Here is a 24098-nt window from a genome sequence, read left to right as displayed (position 1 = left end):
GTCAGGGGTCTCCACTCACTCCTTTTGTGATCTGCAGTGTTGAAAGTTTAGAAAGGCGAGACTCTAGAGACTAGGGTTGAGATCAAGCCTGCTGAGCCCTGGCAGGGCCCTAGGGAGTGACTTGTCTCCAAAGTAGACATCTGCTTGTGGGTACTGCTGGACTCCTCACTGCTACCTGAACATAGAGGAGGAGATGATGCAAGGGGCATACAGCAGCCATGAGCTAGACACCAACCTGGCCTACCTAGACCTGCCTTCCTCACCAGAGGAGGCTGATGTGGGCACTGGAATCGATAACAGGCCCTGCTCATCACTTCAGCTCTGCCCTAGTTTCCATGCCTGGAGCCTCTTGACCAAGACCCAGCATGCTTGGCTGAGGTGCTCCTCCCCTGGGGCAGACCCCTTGTCCTTGGGCATCAGGTGGGAACTGCATGGTGGGATGCACTGCTTGGCATTGCACAACTTGCCATGAACTCAGGCTGCTACTGGAAGGCCTCCTGAGCTGTGCCAGGGCCTAGATTCAACCTGCTCTAATGTGACTGTAAATGTATTGTGATATTACTTTGCCCTGTTGTCTATACCATAGGTTTCAAACTGCTGTCCAGCAGGCAGTATTTAACCTGTACATGCATTTACTTTGGTCTCCAAAGAGTCTTTTTAGACATTTGGATTTGTTGTCAACATTTAAACATTGAGAGATTTTGTATTTTAAAAAACCTGGAATTCTGGTTTCTCTTGAAAACCCAGAAATTCTGGCAACACTGGCCCAGCATTCCTGCACAGCAGTTGCTGCTGGAGCCAGATTGCAGCTGTCCCCTTTAGACGTGTGCTCTCCATTTTGCCACAGGCCCCACCACTCCCTATTGTCTTCCACCAAGCACATGTTACCTATTTGGCCCCTGCAAGCCTTTAAGATCCCTGGTCTACACACTTGAGGACCACCTGTGTTCATCCTGGTCCTGGTTCTCACACACATGTTCAGGGCTGGGTGGATGCTTTTCAGAAAAGCCTTGAGAAAGCCCTAAGCTCTTGCCTGTGGCTGACCTTCAGGTTCTGCACAAACAGGAAGTTAAGGCAGAGTCAGAGGCTGCCTGGCTCATTGTCAGTAGATGTGCCCAACACACACAACACATCTGCAAAGACCAAAGAGATTTTTGGGGGGTTTTTTGGTTCCAGGAGTTTAAGGAAATTTGTTGAATCATTAGTGACCACTTACCTAACTGAACAGAGACTTCAATGGCCACCCTTAACAAAGAATACCAACTTTAGAAGTCACTAAAACTACAACAAATTCTGGGGAAGGGAAGAATCTGATTTCTGGAGTTGTCACATTATAATGTCAAAATGCCCAGTTTTCAACAAAAGTTATGAACCATGCAAAGAAGGAAGTTTGATCCATACACAGGAAAACAAGAAATCTGTTAATACAAACTGAGGAAAGATCAGATATTGGAGTTACCAAACAAAGACTTTAAATCAACTGTCTTTAAAAAGCTCAAAGAACTAAAGGAAACCAGGAGAGTGATGTCTCATCAAATAGAGAATATCAATAAAGAGAAATTAGAAAAGGAACCAAATTGAAATCCTGGAGTTGAAAAGTACAATAACAAATAAAAAATTCACTGGAGGGGTTTAAGAGTGGATTTGAGAAGGCAGAAGAAAGAATTGGCAAACTTCAAAATAGGTCAATTGAAATTTCCCATTCTGAGGAGCAAAAAGAAAAAAATTAACGGAGCCTAGGAGACCTGTCAGGCACCATCAACTGTACCAACATATGCATGATAGGAGTCACAGGAGAGAAGAGAGAAAGTAGAATTATATGAAGAAACAATGGCTGAAAACTTACCAAATTTGATGAAAGACATTAATCTAGACATCCAAGAAGCTCAGTGAACTATAATATAAAAAGATCCACACCGAGACACATTATAACCGAACGGTCAAAAGATAAAGAGGGAATCCTGAAAGCAGCAATAGAGAACCAACTCGTCACATTCACTGGAGCTTCTATAAGATTAACATTTGATTTCTTGTCAGAAACCATGGAGGCCAGAAGGCAGTGGGGTGGTGTATTCAGTGTGCTGAAAGAAAAAAAAGTCAACCAAGGATCCTATATCTGGCAAAATAGTCTTCAAAAATGAAGGAGAAATTGAGGTATTCCTCAGTGAACAAAAGCTGAGATGGTTTGTTGCTAGTAGACCTGCCCTATGAGAAATGCTAAAGAAAGTCCTTCAAGCTGAAATGAAAGGATACTGGACAGTAACTCAAATACAGAGGAAGAAGTAAAAAACATTGGTAAAGATAATTACATAGGTAAATATAAACATCAATATTAGTGTGTTTTTTGGTTTGTAGCTCTTTTTCCTATTTGATAAAAGACAACTACACCAAACAATAATTGTAACTCTATGTTGATAAGCACAAAATGTATAAAGATATAATTTGTGACAATAACAACATAAAGGCCAATGATGGAGCTATATAGGAAAAACGTTTTTATATACTGTTGAAGCGTCCTATTAATTCAAATTGGATTGTTATAAATTAAGGTGTTACTATAATCCCAGAAAATAAAACAGTAAAAGAAACAAGGGAATCAAAACAGTATACTTGAAAACATCTATCTAACACAAAATATGGCAATAATGGAGGAATTTATTTATAGAAATAAATGACAGAAAACAAATTGCAAAACAGTACAAGTCTTTACTTATTAGTAATTACCTTAAATATAAGTGGAATAAACTCTCCAATTAACAGGCAGAGATTGAGAGGCAAAGGACATTATATCCTGATAAAAGGGTTAATCCATCAAGATATAACAATTAAAAACATATACACCTAAAGCCCCAGAAAGTTTCAAACAAAAGCTGACAGAATTGAAGGGAGAAAAAGTTCAACAAAAATGGAGACTTCAACACCCCACTTTCCCTATTGGATAGAACAATTAAACAAAAGATAAACAAGGAAAGAACTTGAACAACACTGTAAACCGACTAGGCGTGAGAGACGTCTATGGAACAGTCTACCCAACAACAGCAATACACATTCTTCTCAAGTGCACAAGGAAAATTCTCCAGATAGACCACAAAACAATCTAAATAGATTTTAGAAGACTGAAACCATACATTGTATTTTCTATTACCACAATGGAATTAGAAATGGGTAACAGGAGGAAATCTGGAAATTCTACAGATATGTGGAAAGTAAACAACATACTTAAAAAAAACCAAAACACAGAATCCAATGGGTTAAAGAAGATAGCACAAGAGAAATTAGAAAATACTTTGAGATTAATGAAAATGGAAGTACAACATACTAAAACATGGGATGCAGTGAAAACAGTGCTCAGAAGGAAATTTATAGCTGTAAATGCCTACATCGAAAAAGAAAGAAAATCTCAAATCAATAACCTAAGCTTCCACTTTAAGGAATTAGAAAAAGAAGAACAAACTAAACTCAAAGCAACAAGAAGGAAGGAAAATAAAGATTAGAGGGCAGATAAACAAAATAGAGAATAGAAAAACAATAGAATCAATAAAACAAGAAAATGGTTCTTTGAAAAAGATCAACAAAATTGACAAACCTTTAGCTAGATTGACAGGAAGATGGAGAGAGGGAGGAGACTCAATTACTAAAATCAGAAATGAAAGTGGGGGCATTACTAACAATCTTCTGGAAATAAAAGATTATAAGAAAATACTGTTAACAATTGTAGCCAACATATTAGATAACCCAGATGAAATGGGAAAATTCCTAGAAACACAAATTCCCACATCTGATTCAAGAAGAAATAGAAAATCTCAATAGACCTATAATAAGATTACATCAATAATCAAAAAATTCTCAACAAAGAAAAACCCGTACCAGAAGGCTTCACTGGTGAATCTATCAAACATTTAAAGAAGTAACACCAATCCTTAAACGCTTCCCCCCAAATTGAGGAAGAACATTTCCTAACTCATTTTATGACACCAGTGTTACCTTGATACCAAAGCCAGACAAAGACATCACGAAAAAAGTGCAAAAATCCCCAGTGAAATACTAGCAAACTGAATCTAGCAGCATGTTAAAAGGATTATTCACCATGATCAAGTGGGATTTATCAAAGGAATACAAGGATTATTTGATACATGAAAATCAATCACTATAATACACACTATTAATTGAATAAAGGGGGATAAAAACCTAATAATCATCTCAATTGATGCAGAAAAAGCATTTGAGAAAGCCCAACTCTCTTCCATGATTAAAAAAAAAAAATTCCTAAGAAATTTAGAAGGGAAATTTATCAATCTGAAATAAAGGGCATCTATGAAACGCCACAGCTGACATACTTAATGGGGAAGGATAAAAGCTTTCCCCCAGTATCAGGAACAAGACAAAGATGTCTCCTCTTGCCACTGCTATTCAACATTGTATTGGAAGTTCTAGCCAGGGCAGTTAGGAAAGAAAAAGAAAGAAAAGCATTCAACTTGGAAAGTAAGGATTAAAACTCTTTCTATTCACAGATGACATTATCTTACATATAGAAAATTCTAAAATATCCACACAAAAACTATTAGAGCTAATAAATGAATTCAGCAGAGTTGCAGGAGGGGATACATGATCAACATACAAAAATCAGTTGTATATTTATACACTAGCAATGAACAATCTGAAAATGAAATTAAGAAAACAATCCCATTTATAATAATATCAAAAAGAATAAAATACTTAAGGATAAATTTAACCAAGGTGGTGTAAGACCTATACACTGAAAAATACAAAATACCTTCTGCTCATGGATTGGAAGACTTAGTATTGTTGAGATGGCAGTACTCTGCAAATTGATCTGCAGATTCAATCCAGTCCCTATCAAAATTCCAACTGTCTTTTTGCAGGTATAGACAAGCTGATTCTAAAATTCACATGGAATTGCAAGGGACTGGTCCCCAAATAGCCAAAAGAGTCTTAGAAAAAGACAAAAAAGTCAGGGAACCCAAACTTCTTTACTTCAAAACTACAAACAAAGCTACAGTAATTCAAACTGTGATACTGGTATAAAGACAGACATATAGACCCATGGAATAAAATTGAGAAGTAAACCTAAACATCTATGCTCAACTGACTTTTGACAAGGGTGCCAGGACCATTCAATTGGGAAATAATTTTCTCTTCAACAAATAGTGCAGGGACAGCTGGATCTCCACAAACTAAGGGATAAAGTTGGATCCTTACCTCACATCATATACAAAAATTAACTCAAAATAGATCAAAGAACTAAATGTAAGAGCTAAAACTAGTAAAATCTTAGAAGAAAACATAGGAATAGTTATCACCTTGGATTTGGCAATGGATTCTTAGATATGCTACCAAAAGCACAAGCAACAACAAAAAATAGATAAATTCTTCATCAAAGGACTTCATCAAAATTAAAACTTCTGTGTTTCAAAAGACATTATCAAGAAAGTAAAGACACAACCCACAGAATGAGAGAAAATATTTGCAAATCCTCTGATAGAAGCCTAATATCCATGATACATAAAGAACTCTTACAATTCACCAAGAAAAAGAACCCAATTTTAAAAATGTGCAAAAGACTTGAACAGATATTTCTCCAACAAATATATACAAATGGCCAACAAACACATGAAAAGATGCTCAGCATCGCTAGTCATTAGGTAAATGCAACTTAAAGCCACAATGAGATATGACTTCACACCTAGTATGATGGCTATAATCAAAAAGACTGATGTTGGTGAGGATGTGGAAAAACTGAAACCCTGTGTGTTCATTGCTGGTGGGACTGTAAAGTGGTACAGCAGCTGTGCAAAAACAGTCTGGTGGTTCCTCCAAAACTTAGACACAGTTATCAGTTGACTCAGCAATTCCAGCCCTAGTTATAGACCCAAGAGAAATGAAAACGTATATCCACACAAAAGCTTATATGCAAATGTTCATAGCAGTATTATTCATAATATCCAAAAAGTGCAAACAACTCAAATGTCCATCAATTGAATAGGTGAATAAAATGTGGTTCATCTATACAATGGAATATCATTCAGCCATAAAAGGGAACAGAGTACTGATACACATTACAACATGAGAGAACCTTGAAAACTCTACGCTAAGTGAAAAAAGAGTCAGACACAAAAGACCACATATTGTATAATTCAATTTATATGAAATGTCCAGAATAGGCAAGTCCATAGAGACAGAAATACTACTGGTTTCCAAAGGATGGTGGGAGAGGGAATGGGAAATACCTGCTTAATAGGTACAGGGTTTCTTTTGGGGATGATGATAATGTTCTGGAATTAGAGAGTAGTGATTGCACAACATTTTGAAGTGACTGAATTTGTAGTTTAAAATGGTTAAAATTTTGGATTTTATATTATGTGAATTTTACATAGAAATTTTTTTAAAAAAACTTTAATGTGCCCATGAATCCTCTGGGGATCTCATTAAAAAGTAGATTTTGATTCAGGAGGCCAAGGTGTGTCCCGAATTCTGCATTTCTGATAAGCTCCCAGGTGATGCCACTGCTGTTCATCTGTGGCCATGTTTTGAGCAGGATTCTTGGCCTTATCTCTGTGCCCCATCAGCTCCTATAAATAAGGAGAGCAGAAGCACAGACTCACCAGGGGCTCCCAGGTCTGAGCCTGCAGGTGAATGTGGGCCTAAGGGCATGAAAGTAGACGGAGAAGGGGCTGTAGCTATAGAGGTCACTGACAGAGACACAGAGGGGACCAAAGAAGTAGCTTTTATTGTGCACAAAGCTGAGGAAGGAAGGCCAGAATGCACGGCTCTGTTCTCAGAAGAAAGCTGTCTGACAGGTACATCACGTCAGCTGCCGGGCTCCTCCGCCTCCCGTGCCCAGGAGGGATCTGAAAGAAAGGGAGTAGCCTTGGAGTGGGCAAGCAGAGGGTGCTGAAGGCTTCCTTACTGCCCCTCCCAGTCCCCAGGGAACTCCTGTTCCAGGAAACACAGGGCTCCAGGAGGGAGCAGGGTGGCAATCCCTCCACTGCCTGATCAGAGGATGCCAGTCTTCCCTGAGAGGGTGTTATGCTGCCACAGAATTGGTTCCTTGGAAGGGAGATGAAAGGAGCCAAGGAGGTTTGAGGCATGAAAAGGGCCAGCAGAGGACACAGCTGCTCTGTGTCAGGGTGATGCTGAGAGTGGCCCTCAGGTGAATGGGGCCAGCTCTTCCAGGAGCCCCGAGCTGTGGCTGTGGCAACCCCCAGGGTGGGGGTAGGGGCAGAGAACACTTAGGGTGAGGTGAGGTGGATGCTTTCCCACTTCTGTCCCAGGTGGAGCTGGAGCCGCTCCTAGCTTGTCAGGGCTACACCTGTGTGGTGGATCAGCCATCCCTATCCTGCTTGCCCAGCCCCAGACGCTATAGTCTCTGCTACCTGAGCTGCTCACCCTCTCCAAAGAGGTCAGGGGTCAGGTTGAAGGGTCCTGGGGGCAGGTTCCAGGCCAGCTCCTCCAGCTGACCCAGCAGGCCTTTCACTTCTGCCTCCAGGTGCTCCACCGTCTTCTCCACCATCTAGAGCAAGGAGAGATGGGAGCCGGGTGGGGGTGGGGGAGGGGCAGGGTGAGTGGAGGACAAGAGTGGTGCCAAGTCCTGCTTAATCAGCCACATCCTAAGGAGCACCTGGAGGACCACTGGGGTGCAGTGGGGACAGAACTGAGTGACAGGCAACCTGGGACCTCCTCATTCAGGTTTTGCCCCTACCTACCTTCCAGTTCCCCCGATGACAAAAATCCTAGGAGCTCTCTCTCTAAGGTCACTCTGGCACTCTGCAGTTTTAGAGGTTTGGCCTGGAGCGAGTCTGAGATCCCCTTTTCCCTTTCAGGACTTTGTCACTGCGAGCTAACATTCCTTTTGTTGCCCTGCCCCCAGGTGGCAACCCTGCCAAATGACAGGTTTGGGATTTGGAAATTTTCTTTATTCGGGGTTCTTAACTTTTTTTGTGAATGAACCCCATTAGCAGTCTGATGAAACCTACAGACCCCTTCTCAGAAAATGCTTTAACTGAAAAAATAAAATATAGGATTTATAAGAACAGCCATTGCATCAAAGTATTATTCAAATATTAAAAGTTAAAATATTTAAAAGTTATTTTATTGAGGTCATAGTGGCTTGTAATTGTGTAACTTTCAGGTGTACATTATGATATTTCAGTTTCTGTATAGACTATCGTGTTCACCACCAGTAGTCTAGTTTTTATCCCAAAATTAAATTTTTGAGGTAAAAAATTTAACTCACTACATAACATGATCTAGCATCAGATCTAACAGCCACCATAATTTTGACATACTTATGAGAATGAATGATATGTTGAGATATTCATAAAAACTATAATTGGAAGAAATTACCTGATTTCTATCAATGACAAAGTCACGGTGCTGTAATTACTACTACGGTTTGTTGTCTGCATTTAGAATGAATGGGAATGCTAAATTTCAGTTAAAGTTTTATGAAATAAACTGGAATTTTCACCCGCACAAGTTTGGGGACCACAGGTTACAAACCGTGGCTATATAACAACACTAAGGGAATGAATTTCCACTTCTCCAGTAATTGTGTGGAGATCTCTGGCTTGGTATGAGCAAGAGCCCCAGAAGAGGCAGCTCTGTTGGTGGCTGGTCAGCTTAACAACCGAGGTAGGGCAGGGAGATGGTTAACATGGTGGCCAGAAAGCAGGATTGGCCTAGATTTCCCCGATTTTCCAAAGGAAGGTTGGCCTCAGCCCTATAAAGCCTGAAGCCTGGCAGGTGGTCCTAAAGCTGCATGTCCTCCCCGGTCACCCTTATTACCTCCTCTATGACGTGTAAACGGCTGTGGACAGCCAGGTGTCTGTCACACCTGGGGCTCCGAGCTAGGTCTCCGTGGGAGGGGATGAGGGGTTCCGCAGCTGTGGGAAAACAAGTCTTGTCACTGTGGGGCCCTCAGTTTCCCTGTAACACTGGAGACTCCTGTAAAGCACTGGGCTCAAGTGAGGTGGGTCCTGAAAACATCACAAAGAGAAGCAAAGGAAGGCTCAGTGTGGGTCAGGGTGTGAGTGTGGGGCTCCCCTAATCACTCCCTTATCTCTATGGCCATGGTCACCTGGAGACCCAGGTGGGCTTCCTCAAGGAGCTGCTGCCTGAACTGGGTAAGGTAAGGAAGGGAGGAAAGGTCTCAGCCAGGGAGAATGGCATGTGCAAAGATAGGGAGGCATGAAATAGCATGGCTCAGTGTATAAACCCTCAGGGAGTTTGGAGTGGCTGCAAAGTACAGGGTGGGTGGGAGATGAGACTGGAGAGGTGGGTCTTAGAAATGAAGCCAAAGGCCCTAATAAACCAATCATGATGCTGGTTTTGGGGGTTATTTTAACAGAAGAATGACATAGTCATATATGAGTTTTTAAAATACAGGGAGTGAATTGGAGGGATTTGTCTTTGAAGAAGGAAAGTTACTGCAGTAATAAAGTAAGAAGTGACGAAAGGAAGCAGTAGCAGGAGGAATAGAGAGTAAGGAAATATTCTAGTAGAAGCATTGACATTGGTGACCAGTTAGTACTATCGACATTTGATGAGTGCTTACTATGTACCACATAGTGGGCTAAACAAATGTGTTAACTCAGTCAACCTCTACAACAGCCTATTATTATCCCCAATTTACATGTAAGGAAATCGATTCACAGAGGGATGAAATGATATGTCCAAAGTCACACAGCTGGTAAGCAGAGAATCTGAAGTTCAACCTGTTCAACTCTTGACTCATCATTTTTCTCCCTACGTTGGTTCTTCCCTGGTTCTTCCTGGCACCACCAACCCTCATACCAGAAGTCTTAGAGCCCTGGTCCCGAACTCAGGTTTCAGAGTTGGTGGCTCTGAGATGCTGGCAGGGCATCAGAGTTGGCTGGAACCTTGAAGAACCTCCAAGAATCTTGGAAGGAGGATGCTGTCTCAGAAACAAAGAGAAGCAAAGAGCTTTACAGAGGATGAAGCAGCCAACGCGGCCTAAAGCAGCAGGGAGGTCTAGAAAGATAAGGACCAAAAAACATAGCAACAGCAAAGTCACTGCTAAATTCTACCCCAGCACTTTTAGTGGAGTTGTGGAAGAAAGCAAAGTTTAGACTGCAGTGGGATGAGAAGGAAAATGTTTTCATGAAGCTTGGCTGTGAAACAAGGGAGCTCACATCACAAGGTCCACACAAGTGTTTATTGTTGTCATTTCTGGTTTTTTAAGCAGTGAAGAAACACAACCATGCTTATAGCCTGAGGAACAGGAAGAAGACTGGAGAACTGAAGGAATGCATTTCCTGAAGGGATGAGAGGCCAAGGAATCCAGAAATGATGGTGGGGGTATAGGAAAAACATGGAAGGAAGAGAGAGAGAATGCAGCAAAAATGGGTAAAAAAGTTCTGCTCCAAGATCTCTAAGGTCCAAAAAGTTGAGTGACTTCCCACCTGATGGCCTCTATTCACTCTGTAAAGTAAGAGGGGCTTCATCTGCTGAAAATTCATGGAGAGTTAGGAAGGAGGAGAGCTAGTTGTTAAATTTTCAGAAATTCTGTGCGTGGGTTGTTAAATACAGCCACTAAAATGGGAGTCTTGGTGAGAGCATTTACACCATAAAAACTGGCAAGTGTCTTTTTCTTTTTTTTTAGAGCCAGTTTATCAGCACACCACTGGGTTGGGGGCTTGAATAAAGAGATGGCTCCAAAAGGGGATGAAGGGAACAGGAGGCAGTATAGGACTGTGCGGGATGACCTGACATCAGTGAGGAACTTTGGAAGTGCTATTCCTCCCCTAGCAGCTTCGCAGGCTGGGTGTAGAGCAGCAAAGACAGATGGCTGGATGGAGCTAAAACCTGAGAGTCTGCAGGATGAGTGTGGTGGAGGGTAAGAGCACAAAAGCATTGATTTGACCAGCAATGGTTTAAGGGGATGAGCTCTGGAGCTTAGCTTGGATAAGGAAGGAAAGGAGGCCAATTGGAGGGCCACTAAGTTGGGAGAAGTGATGAGATGATGGAGGTAACAGAAGGAACAGTGGTAATGGATACTGCAGTTTTAGCTTTTCGAGATGGAGCAACCTCATAGTGACAGTATCAAGATTGTAGCCATGGATGCGGACATCTGAAGCAGAATGGAGGTAAGACTTATTGGGTTCAATCTTTCTAGATGCAAAATTCTTGTAACTGTAAGGCCTTGGTATTGGTTGGTTTGCTCAAAGTGACATATAAAGTTGCCCAGAAGGGTGGCAGGTCTTAAGGTAAGGACAGAGATGGTGATCCATTTTGCTGGTGATGATGTGTCACTCTGAGAGGTTGAGTAACTTGCCCAAGGTCACACAATCAGTAAATGACTGGACCCCAAGCACCCTGGCCTTCTCCTGACTTCACTTGAGCAATCTGGCCTTCTGGAACTCTGCCAGAGTCCCCCTGGCCTGCGATTCTCTAGATCCTAGCTCTTCCACTCAGGGGTGAGAACCAAGAGCAGGGACAAAACTTCCTTCCACTCTAAGCATCTTTTGTGGAGAACAATTTGTTTTTTTACATTCTCCTTTTCATTATTTCCCTCCACTGAACTTAGAAAAGCCTCTTCAAAAGACAATGGGCTTCTTGTTGACTTTGGGGAAGGAAGGGGACATTATAATGGCACTTTGGTTTTTTTTTTAAAAGGGAGTCTTTTAGAGATCTATACTAAAATATTTACAGATGAAACGCTATGATGTCCTGGATTTACTTCAAAATAATCCAGGCCTGGGAGTGGGAGGAGGCATGGGTAGGTACATAGAGCAAATAAGATTGGCCAAGATTGGTAATTGTTAAAATTGGGTAATGGGGGACATGGAATCATTATTCTCTCTATCTTTGTATATATGGTTTGAAATATCTATAACAAAAGCCAGTTGTCTGATAGGATTGTTAGCAAAAAGCGGAAGTCATCATGGGCTGCATGCATTGATATAAAATGTTCAGGACAAGGGAGGGTGGTGATCTGAGAGACCCCACTTGGAGGGCTGTGCTCCATTCTGGGCCATACATTGTGAGAAGGCCTTTGACAGACAGGAGCAGGTGTAGAGGTGCCATGGTGAAGGGACTCCAAATTTTGACTCATTTCTCTCAGCTGAAAGAACAGGGGTGCTCAGCCTGGAGAGGAAAGATGGAGAAGGCAGGAAGAGTTGTTCTCACTCACAGGGAGGGCTGTCTGAGAAGATGGGGGTCTGTCTCAACATGGATCTGTGTTCACACATACCCTTTGCAGGCTCCGCCCAGGGGCCTTTGGCCAAACTTTTCCCCTGAGCCTCACTACCCTCTCTAAACTACGCTTTTCCCCTCAAAGCTCCCCCAGCTTAGGCCAAGAGCAAGCAATGTGACCTTGCCGGCCAAGTGGGGATCTGCCAGCTTTGTAAGTCACGAATGACATGAATCTGCTCCTCTCCATTGGCCCAAAACATCATGTTCTCTACATTCTTCGATGAGGTCTAACTTGGCTCCAAAACCCCTCCAGGGAAAAGTCTGGGCTGAGGTTGCGCTCCACATCACACAGCACTAATCCTTTACATCTGGACAGAACTGTGCCCTGCGCTCCACTGCACAACTGTCCATGAGCTCATCCAGTCCTCCTGACAAGCTCATCTGAGAGAGAAAGCTGGGGGCAGGACCAGGGACCCCACAACCATCCTGCACTGCTGCTCCCTCCCCTACACATATCCTCATGGCATTGACCTCAACTCATGACGGCAGAAAATACACTGGAGACACTGTTCTCAGCCTGGCTTGGCCACTAATTGGTGGAGGCCTGTGGAAACTTCCTACTCCCTGAGGCTCTGCTGCCTCCTCTGTAATACAGGGTGGGGTAGGCTCGAGACACTGCCACCCACATGTAGTTCACGATTCTGCTATCTTTCAAAGCCTACTGAGAGGCCTCAAAAATTAGCTGCAAGGACAGAACTGGGATGAGTCAAAGACAAGTTTCTTCTTAGCCCAGAAGCTCCAGCAAGGCAAGACCTGGGTGTCACACACACACACACACACACACACTAATGCCTGCTTTACGGGACTTTTGGAAAGCTCAAACAATAGTAGGAGTGGGGAAAGCTGAAGGATTACCATGACCAACCTTGAGCAGCCAAAGCTGTGGTTTCTGTGTTCCTTCCTTCCTTTGCTCCCACCCTCCGTGCCCTGGCCAGTTGGGAAATGGACTTTCTTGGATGCTGGGTTGTTTTCCCTGGCCTGCCTCCCGTTCAGGGCCTGTGTGCCCCCTGGATGGCAGCCATGGGTGGAACATTGTGCACTAGGGAGAGCAGGCTACTGGTGGAAGCCAGAGGCCCAGGCAGAGGTGCTAGAGCCCAGAGGCCCAGGTGGAGGTGCTGGGATAACTTCTCTAGTTAAAGAGACATGGCCACTGCGTCCTGGTCCTCAGAGGTGGGAAGTACGGACCCCTCCCACTCATAGGCATAGAAGACCTTTTGTATTTGGGACCCAAACATTAAGAAGGTGCCTACAACTCAAATGATTTCTGCCATGCTGGATGATGACAAATACTTTCTCGGTGGTGACCCTGAGGCGTGCTGCTGTGCCTCCTGAATCATCAAAGACATAATCTATTCCACCAGGAACAATTGTCACTTTGGGGTTAATTATATTTGACCACATTCAATATAAGAGAATAATAAACTTTACCACATTCAATATTTGTATTAAAATTTATGATTTATTCAAAACTATCAGTGGTTTTTTTTTTTGTTTTTTGTTTTTTTAACTAGAAGAATACTATTTTTAAACAATTATATGAAGAACTCCAATCTGTGGAAATGCTCTGGCTGAAACAGGAGAGAGACCCTCGAGCCCCCAAAGAGAGAGCTCAGATTCTGAGGCACATTTTTGTTTCGTTTTGTTCCATTCTGTTAGAGACAAGTCCTATCTCCCTCAGTCTCGCGTCATTTTCCAGATGTGGATTTGAGCCCAGCTGACCAGTCTGAGAGCTTACCAATGTCCTTCCAATACATTCAGTATCTGGTTAAGTTAGTATTTTGCTTAGGATACAAACCAGACAGTTGTACAAAGAACTCCCCTCGATTACAGATGTTTTTTTATTTCTTTCTCATGTATTGGTTCAGAGGTAGACTGGCTGGTGGTCAGGGCTGGCAGGCAGCTCCTTGAGTCTGTATAGAATCCAGATTCCTTCTATCTTGGAATACTGTTTTTTTAATCCACTGGGTTAAAATGTACTACTAGAACACTCCAAAATTCCACAATACTGAGAAGGTCTAAACAGCCATCCAGGATAAACCTCTCTCCACGTGCTGTGAAAGAACACAAGACTGGGAGTGGGAGACGCAGTCCCAACTCCACTGCTTACTGACTGTGCTCTCTGCCTCTCACTCAGCTTCCTCGTCTGTGAGGGACCTGCTCTGCCCTGTCTACCTTGAGGGACTGCTGTGCTGATCAAAGGGGATCCTACCCTTGAAGATGCCTTGGAATTGCCAAGTGATGTGCAAACACCATGGAAAGCATTTACCAGGTGAGCTGAAGACTGAGCAAGGCAGTGAAAGCCCCCAGGGTGCCGACTCTCCACATGGAGCCAGTGCTCCTTGCTAGATCACTGTGATCAGGTCTCCCCAAGATGGGGAAGTGTCTGCTCTAGGACTAATCCCGTGCAGGGATCCAAGGGACGCTTGGCAGGGGCTCCTGCAACAAGTGCACAAAGGGCTGAGTGCTGACCTGGCTTTCTGGGCTCTGTTACAAGCCAATCCCACTTGCTGGATCCTTGGTTTCTTCACCTTGAGAATAGGCACAACCATACTCTATATTCAAAGTTACTTTTGATTTGTGATCACTAATTACATGCTAGGCTTTTTGTTGCGTGCTGACATGATCTCATTTAATTTGATCCGTGAGCTCAGTACCTCCTTTTTTACAGATTAGAAAACCAAAGATCAAAGAGATTGAGTAACATGCCCAAGATTTCACAGGTAGGAGGTGGTGGGGACAGAATTTAAATATACCTGCTAGACACTGTCTATACTGTGTCCTGGCAATCATGTGAACTTGTATAAGTTAAGGGCTTCCCATCTTGGGGTCTCAGCTGCCTGCTCTGTAAATAAGGATCTGGACAGGTATGGGCAAAGGGGACCTGCACACATGACACCTTTGCAGCTGTCTGGAGGCCCTATAAGAACCCAAATAGTGTGCCTTGGGTCAAATTATCTTTGGGTGGTTCATTCCCCACAACATCCATTTTTGTAAACAGAAATGCTGTGATCCTCATCACAGCCCTTCAGCATCTTCCCCTTTCACCCAAAGCAAAAAAACAGAATTCCAATACAGGACAGACGTCCACGGGGACTTGCAGCAGCAGTGGACAGTGAGAGCTTCCCTGATGGGCCCCAAGGCATGGGTGAGAATGGTTACACTGGTTAAAAGGACAAGGCTCTAGGCCTTCAGATCCCTCTGACAGCAAAATAGGAAAGGGACTTAGCTGAAGCCTTAACTTAAAAAAAAGTCTGTACAAGTAACACAAAACAGTTTGCTTCATGCAATACATAAAGAGCTTTTGCAAATCAATATGAAAAATCCCAATACCAAAATTAAAATGTCTAAGACAATTTGCACAGATTAGTAGAAATGACCAATATGCATTTGAAGGAAAAGTCTAACTTAAGGAATAATCAAAGAAATGCGAATTAAAGCAATAAAGACCATTCTTGCAAAAAAAAAATCTAACTGGAATTAGATCAAGCTTCTAGATCTATAAGCAATACAGGGGAGAGAAGAACATTTAAATGTCACCTAGGGGATGCAATCAGCTCAAATCTAATTGTGGAAAACTTTACAGGACAAATTACCCAGTTTCTTCAACAAATAAATTTTTTTAAAAAAAGGGGAAAAGAGAACTTACATATTAAAAGAAACTTAGACATATCAAACAAAAGCAATGCACGCACCTTATTTGGATCAAACAAACCAAATATAAAAACATATGACACAATCAGGGATACTTGAACTCTGATTGCACATTTGATAATGCTAAGGAATTATTGTTCATTTTTAGGGTGTGATAATGGTACTGCAGTTATGCTTATTAAAAGATTATTTATCTTTTAGAGATACATAAGGAAATATTTATAGATGAAAATATATGATGCCTGGAATTTCCTCTAAAACAATCTGAGGGAGAGGAGGGAGGGTGGGAATTGTAGATGAATAGACCCTTTTTGAAGAGGGGTGATAGGTACATGGGGCTTCATTATACTATTCTGCTCTTCTATCCAAAAGATTTCATAATCAAAATTTAAGAAAAACAACGGTATATTATCTGAAGTCTGAAAGGTTATACACAAAAATGTGTGACCTCAATGTGAAATTACATTAGTATGTTTATACTTCCTCTTTTTTTTCTTAATGTGTAGCAATGAGCAAGCATAATCAGAAAGAAAATGTTTAAAAACAGTTTTAAATTAAAGTGTATATACCATCTGTGGCCACGGGGCCACGAAGAGCCACTTGTGGGTAGCAGCCAGCTCCTCCCTCTAGGGGAGCACAGATGAAGCTTTGTCCCCTCAGCTCCTGGAGCTGGGGACTCTAGGAGGAGGGTAAGGGAGAGGGAGCAAAAGGGAAGCTCATGCTCTATGGGCCTGGATCTGTGCTGGGCATCATCCCAGCTACTCTTCACAGGCTGTGAGGAAGTGGTTGTTGGTCCTCCCTAACACGTGGAGAAACTGAGAGTCAGAGAGATCAGTGGAGCTGTCTGAGGGGACAAGAGAAGGAGGCTATGTGTTGAGACGTGTTCCATGCTGGGCCCTTTCCTTCTCATCCAATCCTTGAAGTCAGCCCTGTGGGGTGAGTATTATTCTCCCCAACTTACAGAGGACGAAACAGCCTCAGAGAAGTGAAGTGACATCCAAGGTCGCTCAGCACTGGCCTCAATCCTTTCCCTGAGAGCTTACTCCCACAGTTCACTGTGCCCCAAAAGGGACTGGGCACAGGTGAGGGGCGCTCCATCTTAACATAGACACTTCAGCTGGGTGACTCCAGGTTGATGGGGGGCAGCCTGGCTGGGGGCAAGGAGCTGACTGAGAGGGCAGAAGGCCTGGATGCTTGGGGAGACCTCAGCCTTCCTCTCGCCTGCACAGTTGGGATGAGCACCAGTGGTCTCTGGCTGGGGCCTGCACGAGATGCTGGGTAAATGGGAATGTGGCTTGTAAACTCTAAAGTGCTGTGCAGAGTCTTGGGGGTGGGGGTGGAATGAGCACTTGTGTGTACCGTAAGTACATCTGCAGCCATCCTGTCTGAGTCTCACCTGTGAAGGGGCAGCACTAAGACTGCTGTCAGCAGAAGGGAGGGAAGAGAGTGCAAGGCAAGGATCCCAGCCAGGGGAGCACCCAGAGGACCTCTCTCTCCTGTACCCTGTTCCCACGCACCCACCCAAGGCAACTCAGGGGCTCAGGGAAGCTCTCCGGAAGCCTGGAGACTTGCCTCCTCCCCCAGACAGCAGAACCCCCCTAGGCCTCCTGGCAGGTGACCCAGTGGCCTTTCTCCTGGGCCCGCCTGCCTGGTTCCTGACTGGCTGGCTGTGCTAGGCCAGGCCTGGGTAGCTTCCCTGGCAATGCCCAGTAAAACCAGGCCTGGACGCCTCTGCAGGCCTTCTGGATGAAGCTGGCCTGGGGGGCTGCCCCACCCTGTAGACTTGACCTCCCACCCTGTGATCCTTGTCCCTTCCTCTCTCTCCTTGGGCATCGGGTTTCTCCACTCTCTCTCTTTAAGTCTCTCTCAAATCTTTCTCTTTTCCTCAATATCCTCCTTCTCTCTCCTCACCTTCCCTTCTTTTTCTTGCCAGGTTAGTTCCTCTATTTCTTTCCTGGTGGTACCTTTTGCTTCTCAAACTCCTTTTTCTATCTTTCCTCCTTCATAGTTCATACCCATCTGTTTACTTCCAAAGTCTCTTTCTCTCAGCCTCTCCCTTTCTCTCTTTATTCTTCTCTTTCTCCTTTCTCTCTAACTCTCTCTGCCCATCTGCCTTTTTCTCTTTCTTTTTCTGTTTTCTCTTTCTCTCTCTCTCTCTCTCCCCCTCTCTGCATCCCTTTCTCCAGCTTTCTGTCCATCTGGCTCTGTTTCCATCTTCTCCCCTCTCCACCCTCCCTCCCTTCATCTCTCTTGCTCATCCTACCTCGCTAGGCGCAGCTCTCCCCTACCCTCGCCCTCGCCCTCGCCCTCACCCGGCACCCGGGTCCCACTCACCGACAAAGGCGCCCGCGGCGCGGAGCAGGGCGAGCCAGGCCAGCGCGCAGAGCAGGGACCTCATGGTGCCGGCCCAGCCGAGCGCAGCGCAGCGTCTGCCCCCAGCTGCTCTCCCCAGGATCGCGCCGGGCCCGCCCAGGAGGAAATGCTCTCAGTCCTAGCCAAAATTCCTGGGCGGCTCCCGGCTTTCTGGCTTGAGCGAACCCGCCCCCTCCAGAGGCCCCCTCCGCAACGTGCGGGCAGCGCCGAGCCTAAACACCCCGCAGGCGGAGGGGCCAACGTGTTAGCCTGGGCGCCTGCACAGGAGGGAGCCGCCCTCTGAGTTCCCCGCGCCTCCCGGGATGGGGGCGCAGAAGGGGAGAGAGAGGGGTGAGGGAGTGGGTTCTAGGCGATGGGTCCCGGGGCCCAGGTACTGGTTGTGAGCCCGTTTCATAGATGGGCAGACTGAAGCTTAGAGAGAAGCGCCTTCCTCTGTGTCACCGACAGCTGTGGCACAGGATCTGAACACTGACTGCTTGGAGCATGGAAGCTTTTCTCTCTGTCCGCCTGTGACAGCGCCTGGCCCTGAGCAGTAGACTCAAAAGTGGTGTCTGCCTTCTATAGAAACTTATTATTTTGCTAAAGGAGTAATAGTAATGTTAAAAGATACTTTACAAAAAAAGGGTAAAATCATGACTTTCATTCAGATATAAAACGAGCATGTGCTGAAGATTTTAACTCACCATTAATGAGGGAATCAGTAAGAGGTGACAACCAGTCCTACAAACAGACAGAGCTGGAATATTGACACGAATGTGCAAAAGGAGGTAAAACTGGCTTCTTCCACACAGGGAGGGAGGAGAATTAATTGAACCTATAACAGGAATTATCTGCATATCTATAGACAAGAATTATGTTGCATTGCTATTACAGTTTGCCGACTTCTAAAATGGCTCAAAGGCAATGAAAGGCCCAGGCCCTAACTAAATCAGAATCAGAATCAGAGTGTTCAGCAAATACTTAATCTCTGTACTAGATAGTTGTTAGGTAACCTCTGCAGGTGGGAGGAAAGGAAATAATTCTCATGTTCACATATGTCTGCCCTCCAGGAGCTCACAGTCTATTAGCCACCATAATATTAATAAACAGTAGCTAAGCTGTGATGGACTTACTTCTACATACACCACTTCTCTGATCTTCACTGCAACTCCATGAGGGGCACATCATTACATCCATTTTGCAGATCAAGAAATTGAGGCTCAGGGATGTTAAGAATGTTGCCAATAGTCACACAGCTGGTATAATGTGGAGTCAGGATTTGAATCCAGTTTTGCTGTCTCTGCAGACCAGCCCTTAGATAATAATATATACTAGGTCCCTGAGAGCCAGGTTGTATTTTCCATTCTAAGCAAGATCAGAAGAAGAGCTGGGTGGGTTTTTCAGTGAACTTCAAATCGTCCCCACCTCCTTCCAGTTTAGAACACAATAGTCGAATCCTCACCCATGGGACACCCCACCCAACAAGTGTAAAAAAAGTTAAGTTTTAGTGAAAAGAAAAAGCAAGAGCTGCAGCCCCGACGTCTGTGCTGCAGAGCCTGAGTGCCTCACCTGGCTGTAAGCAGAGCGTCTTCACCAGCAAACCCACGAGCATGTCTTTATCCATCAAGGGTCCCCATTAGGTTAACTGGAGTCCTGGCAGATTAAGGCTGCCCCTCTGCCTTCTCTGTTCCTCACTGTGACTATGCAATTGTCCAGTACAGTCACCACACTATCCAGTAATCCTAAATTCTCACTTCCTCCTCCAGGTAATAGCCTTGGGCACAGAAATTCCGGTTCTGAGTCAGCAGATCTTGGGCAGAAAGTTGGATCTAAATTTTTAAAAAGCTCTCATTGAGATTAGGATGCCCAGATGAGCTAGCTCAGAAAAAGTGTTTATTTCAGGAATGCCAAGCATCCCTATGTTCATCACAGCATTTTTCACAATAGCCAAGATGTGGTAGCAACCCAAGTGCCCATCAATGGATGAATGGATAAATAAGATGTGGTATATATACACAATGGAGTAGTACTCAGCCATAAATAAGACAAAATTGTGCCATTTGCAACAACATGGGTGGACCTTGAGGGTATTATGCTAAGCAAAATAAGCCAGACAGAGAAAGACAAATACCAAATGATTTCACTCATATGTGGAAGATAAACAAACGCATAGATAAGGAGAACAGATTAGTGGTTACCAGAGGGGAAGGAGGAGGGGGGAGGGCGAAAGGGATAAAGGGGTACACATGTGTGATGATGGATAAAAACTAGACTATTGGTGGTGAATATAATGCAGTCTATACAGAAACTGAAATATAGTTATGTACTCTTGAAATTTACACAATGTTATAAGCCAATGCGACCTCTATAAAATAATAATAAAAAAAGAATTTCTCACACTGGGTAGTAGGACAGTCCTTGGTAGTTTACCCAGGTGGGAAGTTGTCAAAGAATAGCCAGACCCACAGGGATTCTTGAAGCTCAGAATGAGCAGGCCACCTAATATTTTGAATTTGCAATAAACACAACACATATGCAATACTTTCATATTGTGGTAGAGTCACAAAGTAATACAGCAAACAGAGTAAAACATGAAACTCCTCCCTATCACTAACTCCTCCTGCCCAGTGATTCCAGTCTAGTCCCCTCAGCTTGGTGGACTCTTCCAGTTCCTTGTCTATGCATGCCCTATCTAATACATATTCAGACACAATTGTATATACCTGGGATTGAATAATAGATATTTTTGGGATTTGCTTTCACATTAATGCTTATCAAGTCATAACATCAAATCTCCAAGATCATTCTATGTTAATACACTTAAATCCATCTGGTTCTTTTTAAGAGTTCCAAAATATCTCATGAATGTGTGCACCATTATTTGTCCAGACAATCCCCTATTGATGGACATATAGTTTGTTTCCTGTCTTCTCCAATATAAAGCATGCTTTAATGAACATCCTTTTGCATATATCTTTATATACATATTACATACTCATGTATTTCTGAAAGACTAGATTCCTGGAAGAGGAATCATTGAGTCAGAGAGCCTTTTATGTTTTGCTGGGTAGACAAAAACCTCACTAAATCCCTAGGAGGGGCCTGGCACTCAGAGCACTGCTCCAAGACACACCCATCACATTGTAGTCCATGTTGTCCTGCAGGGGTGCTATTTACATAAAATGCTTCTGGAGTGGGAGACCTGAAGTTGTAGATCTAGCAGCCATGTACATTCCCCAACACTGGGTGTTTATCTTTTAAAATTTTGACAATTTGATGAGGAAAAATGTTACTTTCTTGTTTTTATTTACACGCTATTTATTATGAGTGAAGTTGAGCTTTACTCAAATATTTTTTCCTCTTTTCTTTACATATTCTGATTAGTAATCCAATGCTTGTTGTATATGTTGGCAATGTTTTCTTTCATTTTTCCATTGTCTTTAATTTTCTTTGTGGTGTCTTTCATCGTACAAAAGTTTTGGATGTTTGGGTAGCAAAATCTCTCAATGTCTTCTTTTATGGCTTCTAGATTTTACACACTGCTTATGATTTCTCACATCAAGGCCATAAAAATATTTTCCAATATTTTCTTCAAATAGTTTTAAGTTTTTTTAATGGTATAATCTCTAATCCATCTAGAATTTTTTATGGGATTGAGAGGAAAAGTTCAAACAAAATTTTTCCCCCAGTGGACGTCTAAATATTCTAATGCTCCTTGTTGCATAGTCCATTCTTTATCCACTAATTTGAACATAAAATAAATTATTGGTTAGCTATTCATTCCCAAGTGGAGTTCCAGAAAAGTCTTTAGCCATCATGTCTGTCATAAGGTCAAAGAACAAAAATAAAATAACCTTATTTGAATAAATACTGATGAAATTAAGCAGCCGTACCTGCTTAAAAACAACAAACTCTAAGAGTTAGAAATAAAGGAAATAAAGGGAGGTTTCCTTAACAATATAATTACCTTTATCTTAAACAAATAGTTCACATGTACATACAGGAGAAAAGAGAGAGGCATTCTTCATTAAGCCAGGAATGAAGTAAAGATGATACCATCACAATTGTTCATTATCCATGATCTGATCAATGCAATAAAGCACAAATGAAGAGTTATGGGGAAGGAGACAAATTATGGTTATCAGTAGAAGATTAAATTGCTTTCTTAGGAAATCTTAGAACTAGAAGAACTACTTGAATTACTCCATAAATTGGCTGGATTTAGGATAAGTGTTTGGAAATCAATTTATTTCCTCATACCAATAGAAGCCAGCCCAAACAGGTAAAGGAAAACTTCCAGATGTTAATAAGGACCCAGTTTGCTAATGTCCTCCTTTCAACATTCTCTAAAAATGACCCATGAAATTAAAAATAAGAGAAACTGGTGTCATTGTCAGGAACTAGGAAATATGCCAACCATATGCCAGGCCTCTAAGCAAGTTGGCAGCCAGGTGGGACTAATGACAATAAACACTGTTATGTATTATTACTGCTACACTTCTTTGAAACTGGTATTGTGCTAAGGCCATATACATGTTGTTCATTTAATCCTTGCATCAATAAACCTATCTGGTAGGTATCCTTATCTCATTTGTCAAATAAGATGTATTTGATCAAGGTCAGAGGGTGGCGAATCTCAGCTTGAAAACCAGGTAGATGTTCTTCTGAAATCCGTACTCTTGCATTATCAGACCTCTTGACTCTCAGGCCCCAGAGGTGTAACTAGATGGTGAGGGAATCTGGAGGGAGGTGAAGGTGAGAAGAGGGCAAAGGGGGTATTTGGGGGCTCAGAGTGGCAAGTCCTCAGAGCGGCTAGGGGGAGACCACCCATAACCACCTCATAAATGAAGCACCGAAATGTGCAGAGCTTCTCTTTCGTCTAATGCTCTGGCAGGTAACATCAAGATCCACATTGAACACAGTGTGAGGCTCGGTGAAGTTAGGAGGTGATCCAAGGTCACACAGATGCCATTCAGAAATGTGGAGATTTGCCTCCAGAGTGCCTGTGCCTCCACAGGCAATGCTACAGGATGCACACCGGCCTCCCACCCTAGCTGTGCTGAGGGGACAAATGGTGGGGAGTCTTGCTTTCCTAGCCCAGGCCTAAGGCAAGGGGCCAAGGGAAACAAGAAATAGGGGCTGGCCGTCTCTTTAGGGGTAGAGATCAGGGAAGAGTGACAGCCTAACTGGAAGGGCCTCAGTAGCCAGAGGGGTCAGAGCCACACAAAGCCTCCTTTTCTTCTTGTCTTGGCACAGGCAAGACCATGCTGGGTGGGCCGGGTCACCTCCTCTCCACAGAGATGGAGGGGGACCACTAGCCCCGGGCCACGTAAGTTATGGTAAGAGAAAGTGAAGCAGTGGGGTGTGGGTATGGAGGTCTCTGTTGGGAGATGGAAAGCTGAGTGGGGCAGGGGTCTTGACAAGTTGAAATTTAAGAAGTGCTTTCTTTTAAAAAAATAAAATATACTCCCTGTCTTGCATGCAGTCCCGAATTCTCCCCGGTAGGGAGGGAGATATAGGAAGATGGGAAAACCTGCTGGGTACAGGGAGAAGTGAAGTGTGTGGGGAGGGTAGAGGTTTGATATGAACAATTATAATATCAATAATTGTAGTCCTAATAGCCAATATTCGTTGCTTCTGACTTGGTGTCAAGCACGCTCTGTCGCTCAGTTAATCGCCGCTGCCGCTCTACCAGGTGGGTTTGCTGGTTCACCCAGAGCTTTGCAATAGCAGTTTCCCAACCAGTGTCTTTTGAAGTGATGAATCCACATTTAAATGTGGAGGAAGCCGGCCAAATGGTGTCTAGCAAGGTATCCCACCTGCTCAGCTTTGGGATATTTTTGCACAGATTCACATAGCTC

At 43.5% G+C, this 24098-nt stretch overlaps 1 protein-coding gene and 1 long non-coding RNA gene across 5 annotated transcripts in view; one reads left to right on the top strand and one right to left on the bottom strand.

Annotated features, from left to right (window-relative positions):
* Positions 1 to 6144: 6144 nt before the first annotated feature.
* LOC139039684 (placenta-specific protein 9-like) lies at positions 6145 to 18562 on the bottom strand. Of its 3 annotated transcripts, none has more exons than XM_070496621.1 (4): positions 18220 to 18562; positions 8806 to 8903; positions 7408 to 7531; positions 6145 to 6590 (listed from the first exon to the last, which is right to left on the bottom strand). In XM_070496621.1, exons 1-4 carry the CDS (start codon positions 18281 to 18283, stop codon positions 6568 to 6570), a joined length of 309 nt encoding a protein of 102 aa, XP_070352722.1. In that variant the 5' UTR covers positions 18284 to 18562; the 3' UTR covers positions 6145 to 6567. The 3 variants fall into 3 exon arrangements, with proteins under 3 accessions (XP_070352722.1, XP_070352721.1, XP_070352720.1); XM_070496620.1 differs by having other exon boundaries at positions 6145 to 6869; positions 18220 to 18377; XM_070496619.1 differs by having other exon boundaries at positions 6145 to 6869; positions 7395 to 7531; positions 18220 to 18368.
* LOC139041844 (uncharacterized) overlaps positions 8806 to 24098 on the top strand; it is a 33012-nt gene continuing 17719 nt past the window's right edge. For both annotated transcript variants that reach the window (XR_011497852.1, XR_011497851.1), the window contains exon 1: positions 8806 to 14503. This is a non-coding gene — a long non-coding RNA (uncharacterized lncRNA). The remainder of the gene's footprint in view (positions 14504 to 24098) is intronic.

The sequence above is a fragment of the Equus asinus genome, chromosome 24, assembly GCF_041296235.1.
Source record: "Equus asinus isolate D_3611 breed Donkey chromosome 24, EquAss-T2T_v2, whole genome shotgun sequence".
In the NCBI taxonomy this organism is placed as follows: domain Eukaryota; kingdom Metazoa; phylum Chordata; class Mammalia; order Perissodactyla; family Equidae; genus Equus; species Equus asinus.
This window is presented reverse-complemented; position numbering and strand designations above follow the sequence as displayed.

What these genes read in the sequence shown, in the direction of transcription:
- LOC139039684 (XM_070496619.1), bottom strand. Translation starts at nt 18,283, where the DNA reads ATGAGGTCCCTGCTCTGCGCGCTGGCCTGGCTCGCCCTGCTCCGCGCC. An exon ending in CGCCGCGGGCGCCTTTGTCG is followed by an intron (nt 8,904 to 18,219) that starts GTGAGTGGGACC and finishes GTTTTCCCACAG; the next exon opens with CTGCGGAACCCCTCATCCCC. An exon ending in GGAGAGGGTGAGCAGCTCAG is followed by an intron (nt 6,870 to 7,394) that starts GTAGCAGAGACT and finishes CCTTTCTTTCAG; the next exon opens with ATCCCTCCTGGGCACGGGAG.